Here is a 25,129-nt window from a genome sequence, read left to right as displayed (position 1 = left end):
TGAAGTGTTGCCTCACCTGGAAGGATTGTTTGGCCCCCAAAGGGTAGTGAGGGTGGAGGTGTAGGGGTAGGTGTAGCACTTGTTCCACTTGCAAGGATAAGTGCCAGAAGGGAGATCAGTGGGGAAGGACGAATGGACAAGGGAGTTGCATAGGGCGCGATCCCTGCAGAAAGCAGTTTGGGAAGGAGGGAAAGATGTGTTTGGTGATGGGATCCAGTTGGAGGTAGGGGAAGTTTCGGAGAATTACGTGCTGGTCATGAAGGCTGGTGGGGTGGTAGGTGAGGACAAGAGGAACTCTGTCCCTGGTAGAGTGGCAGGAGGATGGGGTAAGAGCAGATGTGCATGACATGGAAGAGAACCCATTCCAGCCCATCCACCAGCTTTATCTTCTCCCGTTCTGTCCGCTGGCTTCTCCTTCTCCAGCCCCACTGCCAGCTTTGCCTTCTCCAACACAACTGTCGGCTTCTCCTTCTCCGACCTGTCCTACGACACCCCGGTTGGCTACTCCAATCAATGAGCAGATCACTGATGTGGTAGACCTGCTGTACCCATTGTTCATGGTGTCCAGTATAGTCTTACGATGATAAAATACACTTTTCAAAGTGCACCACTAGTTGGCCCCGGGAAGGCCACTGCATTGGAACATGCCACCACCTTACCAGAAGAACATGGTGTGCTGAAGGGGCTTGCTTCTATATTGAATATCTTAGTGAGCAACATCATCTTCCCAGGTGTTGATTAACACTCAGTTCATCCACTATATTGGTCAGACTCCTTTCATTAAAGTGGGTGCAACTTCACCTCACATTCCTCTGTAGTGCCTTAAACCATCAATGTCTGTTCTGGTTACAGTAGTGGAGAAGATAATGGGGAGGGAGGGTTGCAGAAAGTGGGGTTGGAAGGCAGAGGGAGAGGAGTGAATCTTGGAATGGGCGTGGAACTGAATCATCACCAGCCGATGTCCACAGAGTGGAAGCTCCCTTCCTCTGCACAATGAGATGTTAACTATGGGTTAGGCACCAAAATTAGTAGTTGCATTGCTGTAATTTTGCTGAAGAGATGGATTGGTAGTTTTTTCCGTGATTATTTTTCCTCCTATCGGTGACGTCCCCAATCCTGGTCCAGCTACAACCCTAGCGGCTGAAGATGTACTCAGTGAAAATCCGCCAAAGCTCCTACAAATCCCACAATCCGCTTTCGGCCGCACTGCTGTTGCGCAGAGCCGGTGCCGTGCTGCTAAGTATTAGGCCCCCTTCTCTCCTCGCTAACAGTCAGTCACTGTGCTTTGTTCGCTCTTTTAGGGGCGAGCTGGTGAAATAACTAAGCCGTTATGTTATTGTAATCAGTGCTATTTTAAAGAGACGGAGAGGACTCCCAGTGGAGATTCCGCTATGGCAGATCACAATAAGGTAACATTTCGACAGGAACAATATTGCACCTGCAATGAATGGTTTAACCTGCAGAGCAGGGGCCGGGCCGGGGAGGGTGGGACGGAGTTGAGTGTGAAATAGACCTGTTCCAAGATGCACCCATTTTTATTCTGTAACACAAACGAATTTCAAAGCATTGACAATTCGTGGGCCTCATTGTAGCTTAACGTAAGAAGGGGGTTTAAATCATTTATTGTAGACACCGACAGACTTTTTAAGTAAGATAACCGGTATTCAAAATGGGAGAGGAGATTATAAATAATTGGTTTAATGGATCGGTAAATTGTTCTTAGCATGGTTGAAATGGAGCAAGTGGTTTGGTGCATTGGTACTTATGAGATAGGATTTTGCACTGTGTATAATTTTAACTATCTTAAATCTGGTCTTTGAATTAAGTACGTAACAAGTTGTACCTCGGCGTCCTGGCTTTTAAACGTACCGGTTTGAAGAGTCTGGCTGAGTTCCCGTGTAACCCCTGAACAGTACACATGAAGACTTTACCGGGCGCCCTTGCAGCCGGTCCGGTTTATAAATAGGATTTGCAAACTAATCAGAATTTCGCGACCAAAATGGTTAATGGCCCATCTGAATTATGGAGACATTGCTCGGATTTATCAGTACTGCTCCCTTCATAACGCTGATACAGTATCTTATAAATGGAGTATTTCTGTCGCGGGAATATCTGAAGGTGCTTGATTTAGTCCTTCCCAGAATTTGGAATTCTGTCAGCTGCCTTGGATGTGTGTGGGGGAAATATTATACGTAAAGAGAGAAAAAATTCCAGTTTTGTAAAAGGCTCATGCCAAGCCTGCATGTAAATAGCAAAATAGGCGCTGGTAGTATTAGTGGGTGAAAGGTGTGAATTATGGTCTGTTACTGCAGGCCCCAGATTAACTAGAGCTATGGGATTTGAGGGTGTGTTTTCTAAGGCAATTTCTAAACTGTTCACTGGCAATGAGAGGAATGGGCCTGAATATCAGGCGGAGAGGGAGAGAGAAGCTATCTGCAGTGGAAACCAGAGAAGGCAAAATGTATGGTGATGAAATACAGAATGGGGAAAACGAAATTGTTGTAATCCCCTTTCAGAATCTGCAGTTAAATTATTTCTTGTGATCAAATATTGATTGGAAGTAAGTACAAGCATTTAATTTTTTTTAATCCCAGATTTTCAGTTTGTGGTTTGTTGTATCTCAAATACAGGGACATCTGGTAACCTAGGTAACATAACATTATGCCTCAATAAGATCATGTGTTCTTCTTTTGCTCAATTGGAGCAAGTAAATAAGGAGAACAATGTTCTCAACATTCAATGCCCATATTACCTGTAGCAGTTCAATCACCCAGTCCCACAAGCCTGCTCTGCCTTTTAATAAAGGCTTGGGTGATATGTATGAAGGGACTGGTATGCAAAGCTTAGTAAAGCTATCCTGTTTTCAGTTTTAATTGTTACATTTGAGCAATGGAGAGAAATCTTACCCAACATGATTTCTCGGTGGTGAGAATTAATACACTTCCTGAGCACGGATGGCTCACCCCACTCTTGACTTCTACATCAAGCGAAGTCGGAGAAACATTTTGTAGGTGATTACTTTAGGGAATACTTGATGAGTTTTGATATCATGTTGTTAAAATGTCGGTGAAGCTAAACTTTTTGATCTTTGAATGGGTCATGTAGTCCTTGTATCTGGTCCACCATTCAATCAGAGAATAGCTGCTTCTCCAACTCGTTCATTTTGTTACCATTTATGTATCATCCTTTTTTCACTCATCTGTTTATCCATATTTTTCCTGTGTCATCTGGGTGGAAGAAAATGTTATGGAGAGCAATGGACTCATATAAGACCTTAACAATGGAAAATGGAGAGGATTGCAATTGTGGAGAAGGGAATGCGTGGCTGGCTTATTCAAATGTTTACATTCAAAGCTGTTGTGAGAGCTTGCAGGCACAGAATTTATTGTTTCTCCTTATTACTTATGTTGACTCTTGTTTTAATAATAATGTAGATAAAAATGTTGCTGTAGAGAACAAGTGAGCCCAATAGAGAAATGTTAACTCGCTTCACCCATAGCATCCACCACAGATGAGATTGTCCAATGTCTGTGACAATAACCACAACTGAAGCATTTGGGATGTTTTTCACCCAGAGGTACATTGTGGATATTATGATTTTATCTTCTCCTGAGATCCTTGTTATTTTACAACCCTTTCTTTAACTTTTTGATTGAGTTACTCATGGTCTCAAGAAATGCCTGGGCACAATGAGTACAGCAGAAGTCTGCAGTACCATCAGCAACTGAGCATCAGTGAATAGGTATTTAGTTTCTGTTGGATGACCAACTGGCCTCTGACCTTCAGGTTTGGCCTATTAAATGGTAATTCATGAACATTTCCAAAAATACCTAACTGCTCATACTTGAACATCTTGAGCAGAATCTTAACCATCCAACAAGTAGTTACGGGTTCAACCCTTTTTATGCCATAGACCCCTATCATGAACCAAGAGGTTCGTGGAATCCAGATTGGGGACCCCTGTGCTGCAACAACATGATACCAATGTATATTGAGTAGTAGAAGTCCTTCTCTTTGATTTTTACCAAAGGGATTTCTCACCACCACCACATATCAGAAAGAGGTATGCCTATTTTTGTGGATACAGTAAGTTCAACAAAGCGTGATGCCTCAATCTTCAATTTAAATAGTTTCTCCCTTGCCACCTGACCTCAATGTGTGCCATCTATAAAATGGTCTGCAGAGATTCATAAGGACTTGTTCCATCAAACTGCCAAATCCCAGAACTCTACCATTTAGAAGGAAAAGATCAGCAGTTGCATCAGCGACTCCAAACTCCTTCAAGTCATCTGTTATCCTGAGTTTGAGATCTGTTCTTGTTCCTTGCCCAGGTCTGCAGACATAGTAAATGTCACCATCCTTGAGCAGTTAGGAACAGACAATAAATGTTGACTTGCCAGTAACATCCCATTAAGCATTTGTTTATTTTCAAAATAAATGTAAACTTGGGTCTTCTAAGGCTTGAGCAATAGTTAAAGAGAAGTAAGTAGAGCACAGAATTAGACATATCAATTCATGACATCCATCAACCACTCATTTAAGTTCAGCACACTTTTCTTTATTCTTCTCACATTTTCATCAACTCTTCCAAAGTTATGGAGGAATCGTCGTTGTTCACTGCTGATTGACATGTGATAGATATTGTGAACATGAACTTCGCTACTGCCTACACACAGTCATTTGAATTTGTAAACTACATCTAGCAAGACAGTATTTGAATTATCAATGCCATTTTTCTCAAAGCCTTTTGCCAACATTAAAGTTAGCTTGGTCATGCAAACGATGGTGTCCTACACAGCTGACAATATCAAAATAAAAACATAATGTCCATAGTTTTCTGACCACATGGAGTATTATATTTGTTATGAAACCAAGGTGATCAAATAAAGTTCATGTGAAGGACATTGGTACTGAGAAGATAAATCAGAAAGTTATGGGTGAGTGAAAAATAGAAATAACAGTTAAAGTAGGGTAAACATTTCTCAGGTTCTAAGACTTTTCATGAAGGTGGTCTCTAATTCTTTGGAGAGATGTGAGCAACGTGAGTTTGAGCAGATTGCAATGTGTTTACAGTATTCATCAGCTCTAATTCAGCTACCTTTCATCTTCCTCAGGAATCTTTAAGAAAGATTATAACTACATTGGCTGTGAAAAATGAAGAGGTCCAGAACTTTATCTACGTGCTAAAGCGAACCCTGAAGAATGTTGAGGTAAAACTGAGCCTTTAAGCTCCATCTATGATTGCCAGCCAATTGAGCTCTTCATAATATTTTTAACTTGTTAAAAAGTTAATGCATGATGGCTTTGTAATGATATATTATTCCTAAATGAGAAAATCGCCAGTAAGAGCTGGTTTTTATTTCAATTCCCCTTCTCTTCCCCCCCCCCCCCCAATTTTGTGCTTTCCACAGGGATCGCTGCCTATGTTAATCCCTTGTCCATTTGTTCCCCCCCTCCACTGATCTCCCTACTAGCAATTATCCTTGCAAGTGGAACAATTGCTACACCTGAGCCTACACCTCCAACCTTAATTTCTTGAACTTCTGGTAATGTCCTCCCTCTCCTTCACCATTCTCCATTCCTATTTCCCTCTCTCACCTAATCGCCTTAGCTGTGCATCACCTCCCTCTGGTGCTCCTCCCCTTTTTCTTCCATGGCCTTCTGTCCTCTCCTATCAGATTCCCCTTCTCCAGCCCTTTATCTCTTTCACCAATCGAATTCCCAACTCTTTACTTGATTCTTTCCCCATCTCCTGGTTTCACCTATCACCTACTACCTTGTAAACACAAAGTAACTCCTCTACGTTGGCGAGACCCGACGCAGATTGGGGCATCGCTTCGTCGAGCACCTCCGCTCCGTCTGCCACAACAGACAAGATCTCCCGGTTGCCACCCACTTCAACTCTGCTTCACATTCCCATTTGGACATGTCCATACATGGCCTCCTCTACTGCCACGATGAGGCCAAACTCAGGTTGGAGGAGCAACACCTCATATACTGCCTGGGTAACCTCCAGCCCCTTGGTGTGAACATCGAATTCTCCAACTTCTGGTAATTCCCTCCCTCTCCCTTCCACCATCCCACTTTCACTGCCTCCTCTTCTAGCTGCCTATCATCTCTCTCGTGATTCTGCCTTCTTCTACTACCCATAGTGCTTTCCCCTTACATTCCTTCTTCACCTCTCCTGCCTCTCCCCTCCGTGCTTCCCTCCCCCCTCCCTGCTTCCCTCCCCCCACCCCTTGATCTTTTCTCTGATTGGTTTTTCACGTGGCACGTTCCATCCTCCCCCCACCTTCTTCATAGGGCCCCTGGCCCCTCCTTCAGTCCTGATGAAGAGTCTCAGCCCGAAACGTTGACTTCTCATTTCAACAGATGCTGCCTGACCTGCTGAGTTCATCCAGCTTGTTTGTACCTACTACCTTGTATTTCTTCCTATCCTCCCTCCAGCTTCTTACTCTGATTTCTCATTGTTTTTTCTCCAGTCCTGATGAAGGGTCTTGGCCTGAAGTGTCAACTTTTACTCTTTTTCATAGATGCTGCCTGGCCTTTTGAGTTCCTCCAGCATTTTGCATATGTTACTTGGACTTCCCGCATCTGTTTTCCATTTCCATGTGTTTATTAGCACATCATACTTTTTCCCACCCCCTACATAACTATCATCCCTTGTGCTTTAAGGGATTCAGCTATACAGAATGGGTCAAAGATGAGTTTATTGTCACATACACAGGTGCAATGCAAAACTTGCAGCATAGCATGAGGTGTACAACATACTCGAGAAAAACAACAGTGAACAACATAAATGATTCAGACTGGAGGTTGACCATTTGCATTCTTGGAGAATAGAGACTATGTAAATGAAGTTAGTCAGTTTAGAAATTGTCATTTTCGCCTGCTCACAGAATCTGAAATTATATCTGTTTAAACATTCACACTATAAATATCCTGAAACTGTTTTAAATTGTGTGGGAGAAATTCTACATGAATGATGTCCAAAACTAGTGATCATAAATGTAAGTGCTGATCATAAGTAAAGAATTTGGAAGAAATTTTATTACCCTGAGAATATAGTGTGGAGTTTATTGCTGCACATAGTACTTGAACACTTTGGGTGTGTACTAAGAAGCAGTATTATAATTACTCATTGTACAAATGATTAATTTAGTACTTTTCACCTTAATGACATTGCCACTTTGGCTTTGATTAATAATGTGATTTTTCTACTAGTACGACTAGCCTACCATTTTTCATTCATGGAAGCACACTGTATTGAAATAACCCAAGATATATTTTCCTCAGTGGTTTTTGAGTTCCAAAATTTTGCTTAACGAAGCATGTTCCAGGAATGCATCCCTTAATGAATTGAGGAAGAAAGGAATCAAAAGGACATGCTGACACAATAGACAATGGAAAGTACAAGGGGCCCGTGACACAGTTGTGCAGGAGGCTATGATTCAAAAGCAAAACTCCCAGCTTTCACAAAACCCGACACGTTCGCTTTTAGGTTACAGCCAACTACGAGGGAAGCCACATGACATGTTATAACATAAAAGCAGCTTTTTATTTTTCCATTCCACAAATATCAACAGGGAGATGAGTAAGAAATAGCCCTTGTAATTAATTTCTAAACAGTACACATTGTGTCCAGAACCATATGAACAAGACATACATAATTTGATCCCTCTGTTGCTAATCCTTGTGTTCCTGAGCTTGAAACAGTTTGGAAAGGAAAACTGATTTGATCTCTTGCTCATTAATGTGGCCAGTGGTTGAAGACATGATGGGACTTTGTTGTTATGCTCATTTGATATCTGGGTGCATATACAGTATGTAGAAAATCGTGAAAATGAGTAATGAATCAGATTTGATATAGTGATAACTTTGTGGGATTTGCTGTGTGCTCGGACTGCCTCTTCCCATCATTCAGAATGAAAGTATCTGAAAGAAACAAGGTTAGGCTTGTTAATATTCAGCTTTTTAATATACACAGTTCATGAGTTTAGAAATGATCATTTCAATGCCAGAAGTGAAAATAATTTGTTAAAGTACACTTTCCTGAAAGTGTATTTGCATGTTTAATCAACCGAGATGAGTAAATTAATTTTGATGGTGGTCTCAAGCAGAAAGAGCAGAGTGCTAGCATTGCTGATGTTCAGCTGCCATGTACATTCTGGTGTAAAAGCCCACTGGTACAGGTCTTTGCAAATAAAACGGCAGAGGCATTGTATGTTTCAGAAAAGCCGTAGAAACTCATTTATTGAACACAAAAAAAACCCTTTACATAAATACATCATCACATCAGACCAGTCTCTTAAACTGAAACCGCAACTCAATGTCATGATTGTGAATTATGTACATTTCCACCAATTACCTTACCCCGCACTGGCAGTGTCCAGCAATATTCAATGTCAAGGTAGTAAATGGGCAGCTTTAGCAGTAGACTCCTTGAATCAGGATACAACAACAAAGGTCCTTTTAACTTTATCTCTTAATCTACAGTAATCATAGAATCATGGCATAATATAAGAACAGATTTTACTCTTCCATTCCACAAATATTATCAGGAATAGAAGCTACAAATAGTCCTTGTGGTTAATGAATATATTTTCCCTACAATCTTTGTGGTTTGTCTTCCCCAAAGTCTCGCTCCGAGCAGCAGTGGGTGTGCTGCAATATTTTGCTTTGTGTCCAGTCTTGGCATAGTGACTCTTCTGAAAAATGAGAAACAATGCCTACAACTATGAATAAAGCTACCACATAAAACTATTGGCTATTATGTGCCAAGGTCTGTGAGGCTTTTGATATGATGGTAGCCATCTAGTCCAGTTTTAAACATCTCTGCCTGACTATCTTAGGCAATTGACACTATGCCACCCATCAGAACAGTTATTACATCTATACCTCTGTACTTTCTGTGCATTTCCGTTTCTGATGCTCATCCCCAATTTTTTGTTTGTGTAAAAAATTTTCAAGCCAAAGAGCCTCTTAGAATAATTCTGAGATCTTTAACATCCACCTGGACTATATATACCTCTAAATTTTCCTCCTGCTCTGGATACCTTGAGAGGCAAATCAGTTTGCATCTCTACTTTCAACAATACTTAGCTACAGTCAGATGTACATTAGGTTCTAGGTGAGGCCATGACAGTGTTTCATGCTGACTTAATAGCAACCATAATTTATGCTCTTTTCCTTTACCTATAGATCTAGTTGTCATGAATTGGATCATTTAAAAAAAACTAATACAATAAAGCAGTATCAACATGGTTTTATGACGGAATTATTTACTTGAGATGTTATGAGAATGTATTATAGGCAAAGTGTATTGGACTTTACAAAAACGTGAAAAGTTTGCATGTAAAGGTTACTTGATAAGGTCAGAACTTGTTGAATGAAGGTGTGAATGATTGCTTTTACTTAATCAGTCAGAGTTGGGATAAATGGGGCATTTTCAGGTTGACAAGCTAAAACTAGTGGGATATCACAGGGAGCCTTCAATACTTTTCATATTAATTTTTTTTTCCAATTTAGAGATGCAGCACATTAACTGGCCCTTCTGGCCCAATGAGACTGTGTTGCCCATTTACACTCACATGAGTAATTAATCTACTTAACCCTCGCATCCTTGGAATGTGGGAGGAAATCCACACACTCACAGTCTTTATTATGACTTAATGGAAATCTGTTGTACATTATTGTAGCCTGCTTACTTACAGTTAGATTTTCTGATTCTGAGAGGATGGTGTAAAGCTGAGAGCAAAATGCAAAGATTCTTCATTTCCAAATCGCAACCATCTCTCTGTCTATAAACCTTCCGCACAGTGAACATTTGTACCCCAGTGCTTTGAAGATTCTGGTTCCTACATCATAGGAGCACCACTTCAAAAAAAAATTGTACTTGACGGATTTGGTTGAAAAGGGAATGTTGCCATGGATACAAGAGAACCCAGCAGATGGAATAATAACAGCCCTTGAAATATGCATGTTTCACAACATAAGATGCTGGAGTGCGTCGTTACTTTAATTGATATCTAAATGATAACATCTTGGAGGAACCATCACAAACTCCTATAGCCCCTGATAATACTGTAATTTCAGTCTCTGAGGTGAACATATAAGCAGCCTTCAGGACAGTAAACCCACGAAAAGCAGTTGGCCCAGACGGGGTACCTGGCCAGGTATTAAAGACCAGTGCTGATCAACTGGCTGGAATGTTCACAGAGATCTTTAACCTCACACTTTGGTCATCTGAGGTACCCACCTGCTTCAAGCAGACTTCACATACCAATGCTTAAGAAGAACATGGTAACCTGCCTCAATGACTATCGTCTACTAACACTTACATCCACAGTGATGCAGTGTTTTGAGGGATTAGTGATGAACCATATCAATTACTGCTTGAGGAGCAAACGGATCGACTCCAATATGCCTGCTGGCAAACAGGTCCACAGCAGATGCCAACTTATTGGCTCTTCACTCAACACTGGAATCTCTTTTGGGGGAAGTATGACCTGTTCCAAAAGGACGGGTTACACCTGAACCCGAAGGGGACCAATATCTTGGCGGGAAGGTTTAATAGAGCTGTTAGGGAGGGTTTGAGCTAATTTGGCAGGGGGATGGGAACCAGAATGATAGAGCAGAGGAGGGGGAAAACAGAAGTAAATCTAAGATAGTGAGCAGTAAAGATGTCAGGAAGGACAGGCAGGTGATGGGGCAAATTTGCAGCCATTGGGATGAGTTGCAATGCAATAAAGTTGCAGTGCAATCAAAGCAAAAAGTACCAAATACTGGACTTAAGGTATTATGCTTAAATGCATGCAGCATAAGGAATAAGGTGGATGATCTTGTCGTACAGCTACAGATTGGCAGGTATGATGTTGTGGCCTTCACTGAGATGTGGCTAAAGGATGCATGTCTCTGGAAGCTGAATGTCCAAGGATACACCGTGTATCAGAAGGATAGGCAGGTAGACAGAGGGGGTGGCGTGGCTTTATTGGTAAGAAATGATATTAAATCATTAGAAAGAGGTGACATAGGATCGGAAGGTGCAGAATCTTAATGGATTGAGCTAAGAAATCGCAGGGGTAAAAGGACCCTGATGGCAGTTATATACAGTCCTCCCTACAGTGATGTGGACTACAAATTACAGCAGGAAATACTAAAGGCTTGCCATAAGGGCAGTGTTATGATAATTGTGGGAGATTTTAACATGCGGATGGATTGGGAAAATCAGATTGGCACTGGATCTCGAGAGAGAATTTGCAGAATGTCTACGAGATGGCTTTTTAAAACAGCTTGTTGTTGAGCCCACTAGGGGATCGGCTGTACTGGATTGGGTATTGTGTAATGAACCAGAGGTGATTAGAGAGATTGTGGTGAAGGAACTCTTAGGAGGCAGTAATCATAACATAATTGAGTTCACTGTGAAATTTGAGAAACAGAATCTGAAATCCGATGTGTCAGTATTTCAGTGGAGTAAAGGAAATTACAATGGCATGAGAGGGGATCTGGCCAAAGCTGACTGGAAAGGGACACTAGCAGGAAGGACGGCAGAGCAGCAGTGTTCTGGAGTTTATGTGAGAAGTGAGGAAGGTGAAAGACATATATTTCAAAAAAGAAGAAATTTTTGAATGGAAAAAGGATGCAACTGTGGCTGACAAGAGAAGTCAAAGCCAAAGTAAAAGCAAAGGAGAGGGCATACAAGGAAGTAAAAATTAGTGGGAAGACAGAGGATTGGGAAGTTTTTAAAAGCTTACAAAAGGAAACTAAGAAGGTCATTAAGAGGGAGAAGATGAACTATGAAACGAAGCTAGCAAATAATATCAAAGAGGATACTAAAAGCTTTTTCAGGTATATAAAGAGTAAAAGACAGGTGAGAGTAGATATAGGACCGATAGAGAAATTGTAATGGGACGTAAGGAGATGGCGGAGGAACTGAATGAGTATTTTGCATCAGTCTTCACTGAGGACGACAGCAGTGTATTCTGGATACTCAAGGGTGTCAAAGAAGAGAAATGTGTGCAGTCGCAATTACGACAGAGAAGGTACTCAGGAAGCTTAATAGTCTAAGGGTAGATAAATCTCCCAGAACAGATGGAATGCACCCTTGTGTTCTGAAGGAAGTAGCAGTGGAGATTGCGGAGGCATTAACAATGATCTTTCAAAAGTCAATAGATTCTGGTGTCGTTCCGGAGGACTGGAAGATTGCAAATGTCACTCCGCTATTTAAGAAGGGGGCAAGGAAGCAAAAAGGAAATTATAGATCTGTTGGCTTGACATCAGTGGTTGGGAAATTGTTGGAGTCAATTGTCAAGGATAGGTTACAGAGTACCTGGAGGCATATGACAAGATAGGCAGAACTCAGCATGTTTTCTTTAGAGGAAAATCCTGCCTGACAAACCTATTGCAGTTTTTTGAGGAAATTACAAGTAGGCTAGACAAGAGAGATGCAGTGGATGTTGTGTATTTGGATTTTTAGAAGGCCTTTCACAAGGTGCCACACATGAGGCTGCTGAACAAGATAAGAGCCCATGGAATTATGGGAAAGTTATGTGGATAGAGCATTGGCTGATTGGCAGGAAACCGAGTCGGAATAAAGGGATCCCATTCTGGATGGCTGCCAGTTACCAGTGGTGTTCCACAGGGGTCCGTGTTGGGGCTGCTTCTTTTTATGTTGTATATCAATGATTTGGATTATGGAATAGATGGCTTTGTGGCTAAGTTTGCTGATGATACAAAGGTAGGTGGAGGGGCCGGTAGTGCTGAGGAAACAGAGTCTGCAGAGGGACTTGGATAGATTGGGAGTTTAGGCAAAGAAGTGGCAAATGAAATACAATGTTGGAAAGTGTATGGTCATGCACTTTGGTAGAAGAAATAAACGGGCAGACTATTATTTAAATGAGGAGAGAATTCAAAGTTCTGAGATGCAATAGGACTTGGGAGTCTTCGTGCAGGATACCCTTAAGGTTAACCTCCAGGTTGAGTCAGTGGTAACGAAGGCGAATGCAATGTTGGCATTCATTTCTAGAGGGATAGAGTATGGGAGCAGGGATGTGATGTTAAAGCTCTATAAGGCTCTGGTAAGACCTCACTTGGAGTACTGTGTGCAGTTTTGCGCTCCTTATTTAAAAAAGGATGTGCTGACGTTGAAGAGAATTCAGAGAAGATTCACTGGAATGATTTCTGGAATGAGAGGGTTAACATATGAGGAACGTTTGACTGCTCTTGGACTGTACTCCTTGGAGTTTAGAAGAATGAGGGGGGACCTCATAGAAACATTTCAAAAGTTGAAACTCATGGACAGAGTGGATGTGGCAAAGGTGTTTCCCATGGTGGGGGAGTCTAGTACGAGAGGGCATGACTTAAGGATTGAAGGGTGCCCATTCAGAATAGAGATGCGAAGAAATTTTTTTAGCCAGAGGGTGGTGAATCTATGGAATTTGTTGCCACGGGCAGCAGTGGAGGCCAAGTCATTGTCTGTATTTAAGGCAGAGATTAATAGGTATCTGAATAGCCATGGCGTCGAGGGTTATGGTGAGAAGGCGGGTGAGTGGGACAAAATGGGAGAATGGATCAGCTCATGATAAAATGGTGGAGCAGACTCGATGGGCTGAATGTCTGACTTCTGCTCCTTTGTCTTATGGAATGTCTAGACAGCAAAAATGTATATGTTACGATTCACATTTATCGACTACAGCTCAGCATTCAATACCATCATCTCTTCAAAACTAATCAATAAGCATCAGGACCTTAGTCTCACTACTTTCTTGTGCAGTAGTATCTTCTATCTTCTTAGTTGCAGACCCATGTCCACGATCTCCATCAGCGCTGGTGCACCACAAGGCTGTGTGCCTAGCCCCATGCTCTACTTGCTTTACATTTATGACTGTGTGGCTAAGCACAGCTCCAATGCCATATTCAAGTTTGCTGGCAACACAACTGTTAAAGGCTGAATCAAAGGATTCAAGAACTGCTTCTTCCCCTCTGCCATCCGATTCCTAAATGGATATTGAATCCTTGGACACTACCTCACTTTTTTAAATATACAGTATTTCTGTTTTCAGCATATAGGAGTGAGATTGAAAATCTGGTTGAGTAGTGCCACAATAACAACCTCTCAGTCAATGTCAGCAAGACCAAGGAGCTGATTATTGATTTCAGAGGAAGGAATCTAGAGGTCCATGAGCCGGTCCTCATCAGAGGATCAGGTGGAGGTGGTCAGCAACTTTAAATTCCTTTCTGTTATTATTTCAGAGGATCTGTCCTGGGCCCAGCACATAAGTGCAATTATGAAGAAAGCACAGCAACACCTCTACTTTCTCTGAAGTTTGTGAAGATTCTGCATAACATTCGAAACTTTGACCAGCTTCTGTAAATGTATTGTGGGGAATATACTGATTAACTACATCACGGCCTGGCATGGAAACACCAATGCCCTTGAATGGAAAATCCTACAAAAAGTAGTGGATATACCGCAAACCATCATAAGTAAAGCCCTCAATATCATTGATCTACATGAAACATTGTCATAAGAAAGCAACATCCATCAACAGGGACCCCCACCAGACAGGACATGCTCCCTTCTTGCAGTTGACTTCAAGAAGAAGATACAGGAGCCTCAAGACTCTCTCCACCAGGTTCAGGAATAGTTATTATCCCTCAACCATCAGGCTCTTGAACCAAAGGAGATAACTTCACTCAGCTTCATCACTGAACTGTTCCCATAACCTATGAATATTCTTTCAAGGTCTCTTCATCTTCTCAATATTACTGCATATTTGTTTTTTATTACCACTTGCTTTTTGTATTTGTACCATTTATGTCTTCTGCACACTGGTTACACACCCAAGTTGGTGCAGTCTTTCATAGATTCTGTTATAGATTTATTAAGTATGTCCACAAAAAGAAGGGTGACATATATGTACTTTGATAATAAATTTACTTTGAACTTTAAGATACCTCTGTTAGTACTGTCCTATAAGAAAGATACTTGCCTGAATGATAGGGACAAGGGTGGGGTGGGGGATGATAGCTCATGGGGAGACTGTGATGTCATTGGTAACTTTGTGTAAGGTAATGATTGTGCTTTCCACATTCAATTCACCTGAACTGTATGTATGGCAGCAATGGTAATCTGAATTAATTCCATCCTTCTCAACTTAGACTCTGAGGAGATATTTAAAAGAAAAAGACTTGTGTCTAAACTTGCAGGCCAATATATCATGCCTTCTGATTTGCTTTCCTTTTTCATGCCACCTTTTGTTTCACAGGATAATTCTGAACGAGCTCTCAGAGACCTGGAGGCAGAATATAGCTCACTGTATACTATTCTTGATGAGCTGAAGGAAGACATGGTGACAAAGATCAAACAAGAACGAGCCAGCAAGACCTATGAACTGCAGGTAGGTCTGTCATCTTGATGATAAATGGTTCAGCTAGGTAAGCAGGATCAGACAGCAAAACAGTTTGTAGTATAGCCTCGTGATTAGACAAACCACAGCAAGCTAATAGAATGGTCACTTGCACCATTTGGGTATCTAGACCTGACACAGCCACACCAGCACTGCACAATGCAACATTAAATGACAAAAAAGTTCTGGGTTTGGATTCTGCAGTCTGCAGGGATCACCATTAGGTTAGGAACCAATTCATGGACTGAACCTGTACCTTAAGTACCAGGCTGCCATCTCGTTCAAATGTGAAAAACCTTTGATTAGAATGCAACACTGTCCATGCAGTGTTTCTTTATCTCAGGGCGCTGGGAAAATAATTATTGGGGGTGGGAAAGAGAGAATTTGATCATGTTTGACCTGAGCCACAGTTTACAAGAAGAGCTTGTATTTCTACTGCACTCTGGACAGGCTAGGCTTGTATCTCCTGTAGTTTAGAAGAATGAGATGGAACTTAACTGGTGCTTATAAAACCCTGAAAGGTCTCAACAAGGTGGATGTTGTGAAAAGACTGCCCCTTTTGAAAGAATCTAGAATGAGGGGTCGTTCCTTGAAAATAATGGGTTGTCCATTTAAGATGATGGTGAGGCATTATTTTTCACTCTGGTTTTTGAGATCTTCCTCAAAAAGTAATGGAAGATAGGGATTGTAGTCCAGCATTGGAAACCTCCTCGTGATATTTCAAGTACTCACTAGCTTCAGAGCTTTTTGGAATTATCATCAGCAAGAGTAAATGATGCACGGCCAAACACAATCTTAATGTGGACAATTTTGATATCTAACTTAAAAGATCTCCTGTTAAAATAGGAATGCTCTGTCTGTGTATGCGCTTCTATTCGGTTGGTTGGTGGAGAAAGGGGTGGGGATGAGGATGAGGGGTGGAGCTGGGGTGGCAATGAGGGTTGGCGGGTGGCTGGGTTAAACAGTCAAAATGTAATTGGCAACTGGTTGTATTGAATGTATTTTGTTGTTGCAATAAAAATTGGTGATTTTTTTTTAAAAGGTAATGGAAGATGTGTCTTTGGGTATTTTTTTTAAATAGTGGAGGTAAATAGAGCTTGATTAAAGAGCGGAACGAATGCCTAAGGTTGGAACACAAGGCTGAGGTAGCAATCAGATCAGCTGTCATCTTGCTGAATAGCTGAGCAGCCAAATCCAACCCCTGATTCATAAACTACTCCTGAAATTAGGAGTATTTGGCCAATTTTAAAAAAAAAACACAAATGAGGCAAATGAGCATTCGATTGGTTTGGTGTTAGTAGGACACTAGAAGTATTTCCTGATGCAAGGGATTTTTTTAACAGCCTCTTATCTCTGTGCAAACTTCACTTTAAAAGCTGCCACAAGCAGCAGTGTGGGGGAACCTTTCAGATACAGTACAGTTTTGTTTTGCAACTTTAACCTCTAAAGAAAAAATGCATACGCTGAGCCAAACTAATGCCAAATAAAGAACTCTGTATTGATTGTAGACAATGGAAATTCAAACACACTTTGTCTCAATATTGTTGATTCCTTGGTGTGGTTTGAGTTCACAACAAGTAATGTTTTTTTTTCTGGAACAATTAGAATTCAGTAATAATAATGTCTTAACCTAAGAGGGGAAAAAGGAGAAAATATAATGCAAATGTCTGGGACTGCAGCAATATGTCTGTAACCCACAGCTGTACGGTATTACTGAATCATTAGCACACACAACTTAGAAATTACCTGACCACTACCTAGTTTACAAATAGAGACCTATACATGTACCTGTATTTCTTTAATCCAGAACACAGTGGTAAAATAAGCAGCACTGAACAATATCGTGTGGTTTTTTAGCAGTACTTGTGTGTAATATCAGTTCAATAGTTCAACCAGTGGTTCAGGCTGACTTGAACCAACAGCGATAGAAATTGATGCGATTTCTTTTGAACTGTCAACTAATGATGATGAATCATGTTTCGTTTGTACCAGACTTCCAGAATCTGCAGTGTTTTTGATTATTTTTTGACCACTTTTCTACATTATTTTGCTCCTGTACTTCCAAGCTAAGTTGACTGAGTTTCATTAATCTGACACACTGGAATTCAATTACAAGATATGAAGACCATGTGGAACTCTGCTTAAAGGTCTATAATTCAGTAAAATGGCAGAATAAGATCTAAGAAACCTTTATTCTGAGCACTCCTTTTGTCTTTTCGACTGTGCATTGATGGCCTTGTCAGTTCACTTAAATCCTGACCAGTGGGTTTGTTTGATATTCTGAATTAAACTTCATTGCTGATGCCACACTGATTATTTCACCTCTTTCCTTATCAGAACCAACTGACAGTCTGTGCCAAGGCTTTGGAAAGTTCAGAAGAACTTCTGGAGTTTGCAAACCAGACATTGGACAACACAAACTCTGATGGGTTAAACCAGGTATTTGCCCCACTTACTTTTTTGCATAATTGATATGAACATCCCACATCAGAAGTTTGTAAATAACATAAAAGCACGTGGTTTAGAGTAAATTCTCTTAGTGGTGCAAGTTAGGTGTTCTTTATCTTAAAATGGAAAAATAACTGGGCTTCAGAGCTATTTGTTTACTTTCTCAAGAATTAAATAATTTAGCAGGGGCTTTTTTTTCAATTGACTAGCCATGGTTCATTAAATCTTCTACTTGGTGCTCCTGTCCTCTGCTTTTCCTGATTATTGTTAGTGAGATGGATGCCTAATATACCTGCCCAACTAACTAGATGTAGTGTTGAAATCATTGCATCATGTGGGATGTATCAGTGCCTTTTTAAAGATTTGCTTTATGGCCCTGAATTACCACGTTAATAGAATTAATTGACATAGCCAAGATTAGTCAACCCAAACACGAAACCTTCCTTGTCTGGTTAATTTTATTTCTCACTAAGAACTGCATTTAACACTGAGTCATCTGAATACTATTTCAACTAAGATTACTCAAAGTAAAATGTGGTGTTTCTCCCTCTTTCCACTAATTGCTTCTCCATTGTAATATAGGTTTCTTAGCTGTCAAACAATTGGCATTCAAGGAATCTGAGAGCAATTATTTTTTGTTTTTAAATACGTCTCCAAAGGGGTGCCGAAAACCTTGAACTCTTTCACAAATTACACAGTTTTAACATGCTTAAATTATCAATTCAAGGAAGTTTAGAGTTGAGTGGGAAAGCAGAGAAAAGGAATGAGTTAAAGGGCAAGGAGAGGTAGTATTGTGAGCATTAGTATATCTATTTCTGGTGTTTAAGTAGATTTGTTAAGGTTTATGAACCAATGACAGTTGATGCATTAATCAAAGATAGAGCAAGCCTTATCATTTGTGGATACAGTTGTGTGTGCACCCACAATTTTACAATTGGAAAATGATTTTACAGTGCGATATATTTGAGTGCTTTAAGTGTTTTTTTTTAATTTTTAGATCTTGCTCCTGCAATATCATTGGCTGCTTGGTTGTGGTTTGTGGCTGGTTTATCTGACTGCAACATACACTTTTGCTTAACTGTGTTTGAATAATTGTGCCTATTTGCATGTTTGACCTTTTCTCTCTTCTCTTTTTTCTGCTTTGAAGGCTGCCAAACAGATTAAAGATAGGTATTGTAAAATACTTTTGCTTATGATCCATTTTTATATTAATCTAACTTAAATTGAGAACTGCACATATCTTTTGCTTGCTTCAAGTACTTAATAAGCCACCAATGGTTTTGCTTGTTCTGGAAGTTGGGACTGCTTAGTGTTGAGGGATTCTATTTTACAGCTTTAGTCCTGACTTTAGGATCAACAATTTATGTGCTTTCTTTGTTTAAGGAAAGAATAATTTTCCTGCATTTCAGTGCATCATATAAGGAAGTAAAACTTTGCTGAATACACCTGACAATCAGGAACTTTAAGGGCATTTTCCGGACCTAAAAATTTCAAACTTTCTGTCCTCTATTTTAATTAAATAATTATACACGGGGAGGGTTATTTCCAGTATATTACCCAGATTTTACATAAAACCTTGCCTTCCTGTGACCAGTTATGAATAAATTAATTTCATTTTCAAAATATTGTGGCCTCAAGACATGTTGAGCAAAACTTTAGGTTAAAGCATCTGCATTTTACTTATAATACTAGCTAAATAACCCAAATAGTGTTGAGCTGCTACAACCAAGCTTAAAATGCATCTTCTAATTCTTGCTTCGCTCACTTGTAAAATAATTAAAGGCTCTTCACTTGTGTTGGAAGCTGTTGAATGTCTAAGGATTGCACTGTGTGGTGTATTCAGAAGTATTCTTCCCAACCCTATCATTTGTGAATACAACATAATTGAATAGGGTTATTAACTTTCACTACCATTTAAGATTACCATTTCTGTGACATTGCTAATGAAAAGGAACTGTCCACACAAATCCCATTTGCTAGAAAGGGAAATTTGGCAAGTGAGGGGTGTTCCTGTATTCATCTTCCATTTATACATGTAGGTGCACTATCTCAGAAAGATTCCTGGGCCCTTAACATACACAGGTCACAATTGCATTCATAAAATCTAACGTAGCCAAAGAACCCATTTTTTTTAAGGCCGGCATATTTAATAAATGACTAGCAAGGACAATGTAGGCCATTCAACCCGCAAGAACTTTAACATCATTCAAATAGATCATGACTGTTAATTACATTGATCTATAACCCTTAACATCCTTACCTAATAAGTTCTCAGTTGATCCCATGTTCAACAACTATATGTAGACGAGGATTTTGAATTTCTCACCAACTATTGTCTGTTCCCCCCCCCCCCCCGCCACCCCCAGGACAAATACTAACTTTAAATTATGTAAGAAATAAAAGTAGGTTATTGGGTCATTTTGTACTTTGCCATTCAGTAAATTATGACTGATATTTACCTGAGCATGACTTTTCTGCATGAGCTCTGTCTCTTCATCCGCAAACTATCCTGATATTTCTCAATCTGTGCCTTGGATAGACTTGATGAGTGAGCCTCCACAGCCATTTTGGCTGGAGCATACTAGGACTGAATAGCTAACACCACCTTTTAAAATTGTAATCCTTGGTTCTAGATTCCACAGTCAATGGAAACCTCAACTTTCCAGTTAACCTGTCAAAATCCTAGAGAATTTTTCAATGAGATCTTATTTTTCTAACCTTGGAAGTTTGCCAATCGTCTCATTGTGGAACAATCCAGAATATGGTTTAATATCACTGGCTCATATTATGAAAATTGTTTTGTGGCAGCAGTACATTGTAGTACGTAATAAAAACTATAAATTAAAATAAGAAATATATGTAAAAAAAAGTAGTGCAAAAAGAGAAAGAATAGTGTTGTAGTGTTCATGGGTTCATTGTCCATTCAGAAATCTAATGGTAGAGGGGAAAAAAGCTGTTCCTGAATGTGTGTCTTCTCAGTGCTACCTCCCTGATGGTAGCAATGAGAAGAGGGCACATCCTGGGTGATGGGGATCCTTAATGTCAGATGCATCACTTTTTGAAGGTATCCTCAAGTTTGTGGAGACTGCTTCAAAGGTCCAATTTAATGTCAGAGAAATGTATACAATATGCGTCCTGAAATGCTTTTGCTTCGTAAACATCCATGTTTACGGCCAGAGTACTGCCCCTAAGAATGAACAACAGTTAAATATAACCACCCCAAAGTCCCCCCAGCTCCCCGCTTCCACGCGTAAGTGGCAGCAAGCAATATTCCCCTCCCCCCCACCCCCCCCCCCCCCCCCGCCACCGGCAAAAAAAAGCAATCATCAGCACTGCCACGGAGCACTCAAGCATGAGTAAAGCAATAGCAAAGACCCAGACTTGCAGTTACCCCAAAGACTTCACGTCTCACCCGGTATTCGACATACCTGATGCACCATCAATAACTCACTCTGAGACATGAAGGTGAGATATCGGCTTTTATTGACTGGAAGAAGGAACAAGCAGTGAGTGACCACCATACTACATCCTGGAGACTAAGAGGTCGGGCTCAGGCCTTGATCGCCTTTATACAGGGGTCTGTGGGAGGAGCCACAGGAGCAGTCAGCAGGGGGTGTGTCCAGACAGGTGTATGTAGTTCACCACAATACCACAGGCTCTCTCTCTCCCTAATAAGGGAGAAGGAGTTGTATCCATTTTCCCAGCAAGCGGGGAGATGTAAAAAACAACTTGCTGGTTTACAATGTTAAAAGTCCATTATGTCGATTTTTCTGAGCTCCGTTCCCTAAGATCTCAAAGATCCCGTGTCTTTGGGCACACAGCTGTAGATTTTCTGACTTCCTCAATGTATCACGGGTCGTCTGCCATGTCACCAACCCTCAATCTGCCCATCTCCAGAGCACTGAGATCTTAGGCTTCCAAATCCGAACTGGACTCTCAGGCCAAACCCTTGGCGTGCCAAACAACGGCCAGTCCTGAAACACTGAGAACAGGTCCCATTCCCACAAAGAACAAAGTCAGTGTGTAACTCCAGGTCATGGTCTTCAAAAGAACCCTGAAAGAGACAAAGTGAAGATATTAAAAGATGCAAATAGTGCTGTTTCCTAAGATGCAAGCAAAGGAGTCGCTGTTAATGCCATCTTAACTTCGCTCCGCCTCTGCCTCACATGAGCTTACAACTTTCTGCAGTTTCTTCAATCCTGAGCAGTGGCCCCTCCATGCCAGACAGTGATGCAACCATTTAGAATGCTCTCCATGGTACATCTCTAGAAATTTGTGAATGTCTTTGATAACATACCAATTCTCCTCAAACTCCTAAAGTTGTGCTTTCTTTGTAATTGCATCAATGTGCTGGGCCAGGATAGATCTTCAGAGATGTTGACACCCAGGAACTTGAAACTGCTCACCCTTTCCACTGCTGTGTGTTCCCCCGACTTCCTCTTCCTGAAGTTCACAATAAATTCCATGGTCTTAATGACATTGAGCACAAGGTGGTTGTTCCATTACCATGCAAATAGCTCATCTATCTCACTCCTGTGTCATCAGCAAGTTGGTGTCCCAACTTTTCTCATGCTCTAGCTGCAGTATCATCAGGGCCCTTGGTAGTGGCAATAGATGTACTTGCACTTGCACTCAAGGCCTTCAACAGTAATTGCCATTGAATCATTTGCCTTCCTAAATTGCTGTTTCTGTAGATCAACTTACAGTGGTTTGTGTATAAAGATATCCAGATCACTTCGGACATCCTCAGCGCCATAGTGAAAGGAGTGAACATTGTGGGAGGGCGAGCAAATTCAGCCCAACACTCGCCTCCGATCCTGAGGCCCTGCTTTTCCGGTCTATCTGGGCTAGTGTTTTAAATCATCCAAACTCTGGGTGGTACCACGCATTAGGTCCAGGCCCCTGTGGAACATTCAAGGATCTATTGAGTTTTGGAGAATGACAAACTGTGCATCATTTGCACTTACAAGTTTTTCAAAGCCTTGTTTTGGACCTCAACAGAGGAAATGATTCTTCTCAATATACTTGAATCAAATCCTTCATTATCAAAGGCCTCGACATCCTTTGATGTCTACATTTAAAAGAAAATGAACTTGATCTCCACAACCCATTTGTCCTCTTAACTCATTAACCTGAATGTCATTTCTATAGCACACTAAGAAAAATCTATAAAGTTGATTCCTATTAAAGCTTTATTTAAGAAACAGTTTATTTTGTTTTTCAACTTCATAAAAACAATTGAGAATTTCAATTAAATCACCTCTTAAATGTTCTAATTCTAAGGAATACAGTGCTTCTTAGAATAATCTGTCCTCACTAATTTAACGTTTGTATTCCAGATTAATATTTCAATAAATCCAAACAACACTTGTATACCTTTTATAATATGTCACAGCCAGAGATTTTCTGTAGTCCACGTATAGTTTTGTGGACCTACAAAGCAACTTCTACTCCATTGTTATGAATATAAATAGGCCAAGATTCAAGTAGTCTTTGGAATTTTTAAAACTTCATCTTCCAAGTGAAAAACTGAAACATATTCTATTCTATCCTTTCTAATATGGGAGACTTCCCATTCACTGACAGTATAAAAAAAATCTATTTTCTGCAATGTGTCCTCTCTCCCTCTCTCCCTCTCTCCCTCTCTCCCTCTCTCCCTCTCTCCCTCTCTCTCCCTCTCTCTCCCTCTCTCTCCCTCTCTCTCCCTCTCTCTCCCTCTCTCTCCCTCTCTCTCCCTCTCTCTCCCTCTCCCTCCCTCTCCCTCCCTCTCCCTCCCTCTCCCTCCCTCTCCCTCCCTCTCCCTCCCTCTCCCTCCCTCTCCCTCCCTCTCCCTCCCTCTCCCTCCCTCTCCCTCCCTCTCCCTCCCTCTCCCCCCCTCTCCCCCCCTCTCCCCCCCTCTCCCCCCCTCTCCCCCCCTCTCCCCCCCTCTCCCCCCCTCTCCCCCCCTCTCCCCCCCTCTCCCCCCCTCTCCCCCCCTCTCCCCCCCTCTCCCCCCCTCTCCCCCCCTCTCCCCCCCTCTCCCCCCCTCTCCCCCCCTCTCCCCCCCTCTCCCCCCCTCTCCCCCCCTCTCCCCCCCTCTCCCCCCCTCTCCCCCCCTCCCCCTCCCTCCCCCCCTCCAAACACACACACCCCTTACTTAAATCATTAACGTGGGCTAGATTGGTATTCAAGAAAATCAGTGACCAACCCAGTCGTCAGTCTAATTTTTGCCATCTTTATTTTGATTTTAAGGCAGAGAGCGGAATTTTAAAGCTCAATATGTTTTAACAGAACTTTTATCACAGAGAATAGAACTATACTTGCTTCATTGTCTCCTTGTCCATTTGTTTTTCTGTTTCCAGCCTTTATACCCTTTACAGTTTCTAAGAGATTGCTTGGTCCACTTTGAAACCTGTCTTCTACCAAATTATAAGAACATTGTAGAATTCCAAATGACAGAGAATCATTAAATGCCAACTATTCTTATTTGATCAATTTTACCTTCCATTTTTATCAGTATTTATACTTGCAGTAAACTTTTCATATTCCATATCTGCACATTATCCCAAATGAGGCAATTTCAGAAATTGCTGTGGCAATTCAAATTAACAGTTTTTAGATTTGCAGCTGTTTTTCTTTGGTCATCTGTCATTAACAGGTGTTCATAGATATCTGACAATGTTAATAATATGTAAATTTAGTCAACCAAATAATACTCAACATCCAGTGTTGCAAGTATTCATGAGGGGTAAAAGGATATGGTGAAGTTGCAACAGTATTTGCAGAGTTTTGCATAATGGTTTGAATGGTAGAGAGTGCATGATATATTGAACATGGGCTGTGGAAGCCAGGTACATAATGTACCAAGTGTCCTATTCTCATACCTTGCACCCTGTCACCTCACTTTGAACTGTCTTTGAAGGCCTGTGGCTTTACGCAGAGCTAACAGATAACATTGAACTCAGAAACAATGCTTTTCAAAATAGTTTGGTCAGCAAATTGATTGTTGGATTGTCTACAGACGGGACTGCTGAATACGTCGTGTGTAATGTTAGTTCTTGGACTTGTTCCCTAGTGTTACTATGGCACCAGCTTTCAGGCTATCCTTAAAGGCCAAAGCCAGTGACAACATGAGTCATCTAATGGTCGACTTCTCCCAAGAACAAAAAGTCCTTCGTTCACTGAAGTTCTTGCCAGGTGAGAATGAGGGTGACGCTTGTAGATTGCTGTGAAATGATGAGGTCAATAGTCTGAACAATTTGCTTGAATCATATTTATTTCTGATTTTTTTTTGT

The 25,129-nt window shown here is 41.0% G+C and overlaps 1 protein-coding gene across 3 annotated transcripts in view; it reads left to right on the top strand.

The window, feature by feature from the left end:
- The first annotated feature begins 1,229 nt into the window (after nt 1-1,229).
- Nucleotides 1,230-25,129, top strand: part of fsd1 (fibronectin type III and SPRY domain containing 1) — a 50,301-nt gene continuing 26,401 nt past the window's right edge. For 2 of the 3 annotated variants that reach the window (XM_059991609.1, XM_059991607.1), the window contains exons 1-6: nt 1,230-1,409; nt 5,115-5,210; nt 15,267-15,398; nt 17,745-17,846; nt 19,003-19,025; nt 24,910-25,031. In XM_059991609.1, coding sequence (XP_059847592.1) covers nt 1,392-1,409; nt 5,115-5,210; nt 15,267-15,398; nt 17,745-17,846; nt 19,003-19,025; nt 24,910-25,031 — 493 coding nt within the window. In that variant the 5' untranslated portion in view covers nt 1,230-1,391. Of the gene's footprint in view, nt 1,410-1,513; nt 1,599-5,114; nt 5,211-15,266; nt 15,399-17,744; nt 17,847-19,002; nt 19,026-24,909; nt 25,032-25,129 lie in introns of those variants that run through there. The other variant, XM_059991608.1, reaches the window with a different exon arrangement.

Source organism: Hypanus sabinus, chromosome 16 (assembly GCF_030144855.1).
Source record: "Hypanus sabinus isolate sHypSab1 chromosome 16, sHypSab1.hap1, whole genome shotgun sequence".
Lineage (NCBI taxonomy): Eukaryota > Metazoa > Chordata > Chondrichthyes > Myliobatiformes > Dasyatidae > Hypanus > Hypanus sabinus.
The sequence above is the reverse complement of the archived record's forward strand: the minus strand, read 5'-3'. Positions and strand labels throughout refer to the sequence as shown.